Here is a 6,850-nt window from a genome sequence, read left to right on the forward strand (position 1 = left end):
CATGGGGATGCTATGGGGCAAAGGCCTCCAGCACCCGGTGAGGGCAGCATTGGTGGACTTCCAGGTCCCTTATCCCCGTTGTGCTCTATAGACACTGCTCCAAGAGCAGCCCACGGACCAGCTGCGCACGGAGGTGCGGCATCTTGCCATGGATGCGATAGTGGAACTGAGGTACCTACTGCACATCCCTCCTGGGGACCCCACTGCTCCCAGCACCAGCATCCAACCGGAGCCTTCTTCCTTTGCAGCTCAGTGGAGTCAGGGCTTGCGGAACAAGGGAGACGCCTCTTAGAGACCTGCTGCAAAAGCGTCTTCTTCCTGCCTCCGAAAGAGGAGTTTTGGGGCCTGGATACCTACTACTACGTCCGGGTAAGGTGCTCCAGGAGCCAGCAGCTTCCTTTAGAGCGCTGGGGCTGCAGGATGCCCATGGCTGAAGCTCTCTTGGTACCCAAAGGGCTCTGTTCTGTCCCTGCAGGCACTGGAGTCCATGGATAACATGCTCTGGAGTCTGGTGCTCAACTCTCCTGACCCCAGGGGCGGTGAGGAGCTGCAGAGCATCTTGCAGGTCTGGCCTGTGTGCAGTGGGGTTCATGGGGGCTGCTCCTCACCCATGGGGCCCCCCCAGAGCCATGGGGCCCCCCTCCTCTGGGTAACCTAAGGCCCTCCTGGAGCATGGGGGCTGCAGGGGGTGGCGGCTGCTGCCTGTAGAGCTCAGGGCAGGGACCCCACATCAAGAGGCTGAGCCCGCCTGGAATGGGGTCTTTGCTGCCTCCTGGTATCATGGGCTGGGACCAGGCTGCTGGGGCCCATGTTCTGGTTCCCTTGCCCTGAACTGGTGCATAAAGAGGTCTTTGGAGGACGAACTTGTCTGTTATAGATATAAGTATATATATGTATGTATATGTGTGTGTGTATGTATGTATATGTATGTGTATGCATGTGTGTATGTGTATGTGTATATTTGTATCTACTTATATATTTAGATATATCTATTTATATCTAAGTAGATGTATTTATACCTATATCTATATAATTTCTATTTATATCTATTTCTATTTCTATATAGATATCTATAATACTGAAAGATTAATAATAGCAATATTGACTAATATTAGTATTAATATTTAAATCTATATTAGTATTACTATATTAATAGTGATATTAATATATGTTTATAGGTAGACATTTATATTGTTTAATATTTATATTACTATTTTCATTTTTACTTATCAATATCTGTATCTAACCCTAGATTTATTTATATGTGTTAATATTCGTATTTATATTTATGTTAATATTTATATTTATGTTTATATATATGTTTATATATCTATAATTATGTTTCAATGATATTTAGACCTACCCTATACCTATTTAGCTCCACGACTCTATTCCTATTCACATGTGTTTACACGTACCCTGCAGTCCTAGGAGCACAGAGTGGGTTGGGTTGGAAAGTACCCAAAGCCCCTGCAGCCCCAGGGCAGGGGCAGCGCTGAGGCACTGATTTTCCCGGCCAGCTCCAGCCCAGCCCAGCCCTGGAAGCGGGGCCGTGCCTTGGTCCCTGCGGCCGGGGCATCCCCCACAGTGAGGGGACCAAGCCCTCACCCCCTGCACCCCTTCCCGTGCCACTGCCTCCATCCCTGCCCACCCCGCGGTGATGCTCAGCGGGAGCTGCAGGGGAAGCAGGGAGGGTCCAGCCCCTGCCGCAGCTCCGGGGCTCACCCGCGGCTTCTCCCCCTGCCCAGCTCCTGCTGCACTTCAGCTGCTGCCCCAGCCCCGTCGTGAGGGAGAGGGCCCTGGGCAGGATCGTGGCCCTGACCCAGCTGCTGGAGCACCACCACACGCTGAGGGTAAGGACCCGGCAGGACCGGGGAGGGAGGCAGCGACTCCTGCACGGGGAGACGGGGACCTGCAGAGCACCCTGCGTCTGCCTGCTCCTGCTCCTGCCTCTGCTCCTGCTCCTCCTCCTTTTCCTGCCTCTGCCCCTGCCTCTGCCCCTGCCCCTGCCCCTGCCTCTGCCTCTGCCCCTGCCCCTGCCCCTGCCTCTGCCTCTGCCTCTGCCTCTGCCTCTGCCCCTGCTCCTTCTCCTTTTCCTGCTCCTCCTCCTTCTCCTTTTCCTGCTCCTGCCCCTGCTCCTGCTCCTTCTCCTTCTCCTGGGTCTGCTCCTGCTACTCCTCCCGCTCCTGCTCCTGCTCCCGCCCCTGCCCCTGCTCCCGCCCCTGCCCCTGCCCCTGCTCCTGCTCCTGCTCCTGCTCCTGTTCCTGCTCCTCCTCCTCCTTCTTCTCCTGCTCCTCCTCCTGCTTCTGCTCTTCCTCTTGCTCTTGCCCCTACCCCTGCTCCTGCTCCTGCTCCTGCTCCTCCTCCTCCTCTTCCTCTTGCTCTTGCCCCTGCCTCTGCTCCTGCTCCCGCTCCTGCTTTTTCTCCTGCTCCTCCTCCTGCCCCTGCTCCTGCTCCTGCCCCTGCTCTTGCTCCTGCTCCTGCTTTTTCTCCTCCTCCTTCTCCTGCTCCTCTTCCTCATCCTGCTTCTGCTCCTGCTCCTTCTCCTCCTCCTGCTCCTGCTCCTTCTCCTGCTTCTGCTCCTGCTCCTTCTCCTGCTTCTGCTCCTGCTCCTTTCTTCTTCCCCTTCCTCTTTTCCTTTCTTCTTCTTTCTTCTTTCTTTCTCCTTCAGGCTCTTCTGCTCCTTCTTCTTTCGCCTTCCTTCTTCTTCTTTCGCCTTCTCCTTCTTCTCCTTCTCTTCTCTCTCTTCACATTTCTTCTTCATTCTTCTTTTGTTGTCCTTCAGGTTCTTCTTCTGGTCCTTGTCCTTCTCCTTCTCTTCTTCCTCCTCCTTCTTGTCCTCCATCTCCTTCTCCTTCTCTTCTTTCTCCTTCACCTTCTCCTTTTCCTCGTCCTCCTACTTCTCTTCCTGCTCCTCCTCTTTCCCCTTCTCCTCCTCTTTCTCTTTCTCCTTTCTTTCCTCCTTGTTCTTTGGGTTCTTCACCTTTTGTTCCTGTTCTTTCTCCCTCCCCAGAACCTGCGCCCGACCTGTAGGAGCCCCTTCAGCCCCATCCCCCCAGAGGAGCTCCCGGCCCCGCTCCTGGGCCAGCTCCTGGGCTACCTCCTCCTCTTCTGCTTTGCCAAGGACGGGACAAGCTCCCTGGCCCTGGATGCTCTTTGCGGCCTCCATCAGTACCTCCTGCGGCAGGAAGGTACCGGAAGCTGTGATGGGCTGCCCCCAACTGCTCCTGTTGACTCTCCTGTATCCCTTTGGCTCCCCTGTGTCCAATTGACTCTCCTGTATCACACTGACTCTCTTGTGTCCCATTGACTCTCCGGTATCCCATCGATGCTCCTGTATCCCATTGACTTTATTGTGTCCCATTGACTCTCCTGTATCCCATTGACTCTCCCGTGTCCCACTGACTCTCCTATATCCCATTGACTCTCCCATGTCCCATTGACTCTCCCATGTCCCATTGACATTCCCATATCCCATTGACTCTCCTGTGTCCCATTGACTCTCACATATCCCATTGACATTCCCATATCCCATTGACTCTCCTGTGTCCCATTGACTCTCCCATATCCCATTGATGCTCCTGTATCCCATTGAATCTCCCGTATCCCACTGACTCTCTTATGTCCCATTGACTTTCCCATATCCCATTGATGCTCCCGTATCCCATCGACTCCTATGTCCCATTGACTCTCCAGTATCCCACTGACTCTCCCGTATCCCATTGACTCTCCTGTGTCCCATTGACTCTCCAGTATCCCATTGATGCTTCCGTATCCCATTGACTCTCCACTATCCCATTGACTCTTCCGTATCCCATTGACTCTCCTGTATCCCATTGACTCCCCTGTATCCCATTGACTCCCCTGTATCCCATTGACTCCCTTGTATCCCATTGACTCTCCTGTGTCTCCCTTGTTCTTCAGAAAGGCCAAAGCCAGAGCATAAACTGGGAGAACTCAGATGGGATGAAGAAACCAGCCCCCAAGACCTCACCATGGTAATGGAGCTCCCCCCATTGCTGGACCCTACGGTGGGATGCTTCCCCAAGCAGGGACAATGCAGCTCCCATGCTCCCAACCTTCCTCCCATAGAGGTTTGCAGGCTCTCTTTATCCACGGGAGAGGACGGACATCGTCTGCGTGGTCATCGAGGCCATGAAGGACTCGAGCATCTTTGACAGGAGAGTGGCAGAGGACATCCTGGAGCTGGTCATGAGCGACCTCAACTTCTGGCTGGCGGAGGTGGGTGCCCCATGGCTGCGTTCCCATCCCCTTTGGTGCTTCCTCCTCCATCCCAAACCTAGGAGGGGTCTTAGGTACCCAAAGCATCAGAGAGGGATGGGGAACGTGGTCCCAGCACCATCCTCGCCCATGCTCCCGCTTCCAGATGCCAAGCGTCGTGAAGAGCATCCGTGAATGCCTGCGGAATAGCAGCAGGGAAGCGACGGGGTGCAGGATGGACGCGCTCCTCGTCCTGATGGCTATCAAGCGCCCGAGGGCATTGACGATCAGCATGGTCCTCAACGTGCCCTTGAGAGACAGGTATTAGCCTTGAGGGCTTGGTCCCTATGGCCACCAGACCCAAGGACCCACAGCAACAGACAATCTTAAGGCCCTTTCTGTGATGTGGGGAGCAGGTCCCCGCATCCCACCCCATGGCACTGGGGCTGGAACTGGATGATCTTAACGTCCTGTCCATGATGCTGAGGATCGGGTCCCTCCATCCTGACCCATGGCATTGGGGCTGGTACTGGATGATCTCAAGGCCCTTCCCAGGATGCTGTGACATCCCTAAGGAGTGGGTCCCTCCATCTCAACGTGTGGCATTGGAGTTTTAATTGGATGATCTTAAGGCCCTTTCCATGATGCTCTGACATCCCTGAGGAGCGGGTCCCTGCATCCGACCCCATGGGGAGCACCACCGCTAACCCCTATAGGGCATCCCATGAGATTCATGGACCATGCTGACTCAGCGCCCTGCCTTCCAGCACTGACGTGGGCATGTGGGAGATGGTCCTGACCGTATCCAAGACTTCGGAGGCCCTACGGGAGCTGCTGAGGATGCTCCAGGACACCCGGGACACTTCCATCCACAGCTTGGTTGTGAGTCCCAAAGGGCCCTGCTGGCCTCCCATGAGCCCTGCAGGCTCGGTGGGGTCTCAATGCCTGTGTTTGCCTTAGACCATGGCCTCCGGTGCTGGTGGTGCTGAGGGCGCTGAGGAACCGCAGAGCCTGTCGACAGTGTCCGTGCTGCTGGAATGCCTCTCGAAGCTGTCGGAGAATCCTGACTTGGTGAGTGGGGCATGGGCATGGGTCAGGACATGGGCAAGGGGCAGGGCATGGCCATGGAGAGCCCTCTTGGCTATGGGGTAGGACATGGGCATGGGGGAGGGCATGGCCATGGGGAGCCCTCTTGACCATGGGGCAGGGCATGGCCATACGGACCCATCTTGGCCATGACCTTGGTGACCACAGCCTTAGGTCAAGGCTTCCCCACAGGGAGACCCAATCTCTTCCTGCAGGCAAGGAAACTGCAGCGGCTCCTGCCCCACATCATGGGCAGTATCCGGGATGCCAGTGAGGAGCTCAGGATAAAGGCCCTGATGATCCTATGGAACGTGATGGGTCACCTACCAAGGGCAGAGGCCAGCTCCATTGCCGTGGGGCTGGTGCGGGACCTCCGGCCACTCTTTGATGGAGTAAGAGCTGCGTGGGCCCCATGCAGTGATTTGGAGCTCACATGGGGATGGCTCCAGGGCTTTGCATCCCATCAGGATCTGACCCACATCCCTCCTTTTCCTCCTTGTCTCCAGGGATGCAGCCAGCTCCGGGAGCTCTCCATCCGCCTGTTCCGATTCCTCCTGGAGCTGGTGCTTGGCTGCGATAGGTGGAGGGTGCGGAGCAAAACCTGGGATCTGCTGCTCCCGCTCTTCTTCCGCATGAGCGACCAAAGCCACAGCGTGGCCGAGGTATGGACCCGCAACCGCCAGCCCCGTATCCCACATTCCTGAGGGTGGGATCATCCCCAAGATGCCATCTCCCATCCCATCCTGTGCAGGCTTCCCGGGAAGCTCTCCTTGCTGCGGCAACGCTTCTGGGGTGGGAAGAGCTCCAGCGCCTATTGGAGAGAAGACAGATGTGGAGGGTTGCAGAGTGCTTGGTATGGGCCATGCATCCCTCCCTATTCCCACTGGAACCCCTTGGACCGCTCTGCCCATCACACATTGGGATGGGAAAGGGAGCGCTGGGAGCGCTCCAGCCAATGGGGGGTTCCGTAGCATCCCATTCCCTCTGCAGGTGGAGCGGAGCAGGAAGAGGATTCAGGGATACCTGTACCAGAGCCTGCAGTACCTGCAGGATGCTCAGGTCCCCCTGCAAGAGGCAGCCATCAGGTTCATTGGTGAGCCCCTGCGGTCCCCGTCCCGGTCCCCACTGCTGCATCCCTGATGGATGCTGATGGATCCCGATGGATGCTGATGAATCCCAATGGATCCCTGTGCCCAGGACTGGCTGCACGGCCCCTAAGAGGGAAAAGCCCAAGGAAGCTGGGGGAGATCTGCAGAGGTGAGGAGGGAGCAGGGGCTGGGGGGATGCTGGAGGCTATGGGGAAGCTCATCCCGGTCTCTTTGGATCACAGCCCTGGAACCGCTGCTGCATGAGGGCGATCCCAGCCTCCGTTCCCTGGCGGCACAGACCGTGCTCATCCTCAGGAGTGCACCGGAGCGGCGGAGCCTGGGACGCTGCCTGCAGGCACTCTGCTGCTGGGAATGGCGCACTTTTCCTTAGGGAAAAGGATGGCAGAGACAAACCCGGACCAAGGAGCTCCGGAGACCGAAGGGCAGCGCCTCCA

The 6,850-nt window shown here is 56.5% G+C and overlaps 1 protein-coding gene across 1 annotated transcript; it reads left to right on the forward strand.

Annotated features, from left to right (window-relative positions):
* Nucleotides 1–610: 610 nt before the first annotated feature.
* LOC136006784 (uncharacterized) lies at nt 611–6,447 on the forward strand. The gene is made up of 12 exons (XM_065664839.1): nt 611–649; nt 1,749–1,853; nt 3,014–3,191; nt 3,925–3,998; nt 4,093–4,242; nt 4,388–4,542; nt 4,989–5,103; nt 5,182–5,292; nt 5,523–5,699; nt 5,814–5,969; nt 6,059–6,160; nt 6,298–6,447. Exons 1-12 carry the CDS (start codon nt 611–613, stop codon nt 6,445–6,447), a joined length of 1,512 nt encoding a protein of 503 aa, XP_065520911.1.
* Nucleotides 6,448–6,850: the final 403 nt, after the last annotated feature.

The sequence above is a fragment of the Lathamus discolor genome, unplaced genomic scaffold (genome assembly GCF_037157495.1).
Source record: "Lathamus discolor isolate bLatDis1 unplaced genomic scaffold, bLatDis1.hap1 Scaffold_70, whole genome shotgun sequence".
NCBI classification, from domain to species: domain Eukaryota; kingdom Metazoa; phylum Chordata; class Aves; order Psittaciformes; family Psittacidae; genus Lathamus; species Lathamus discolor.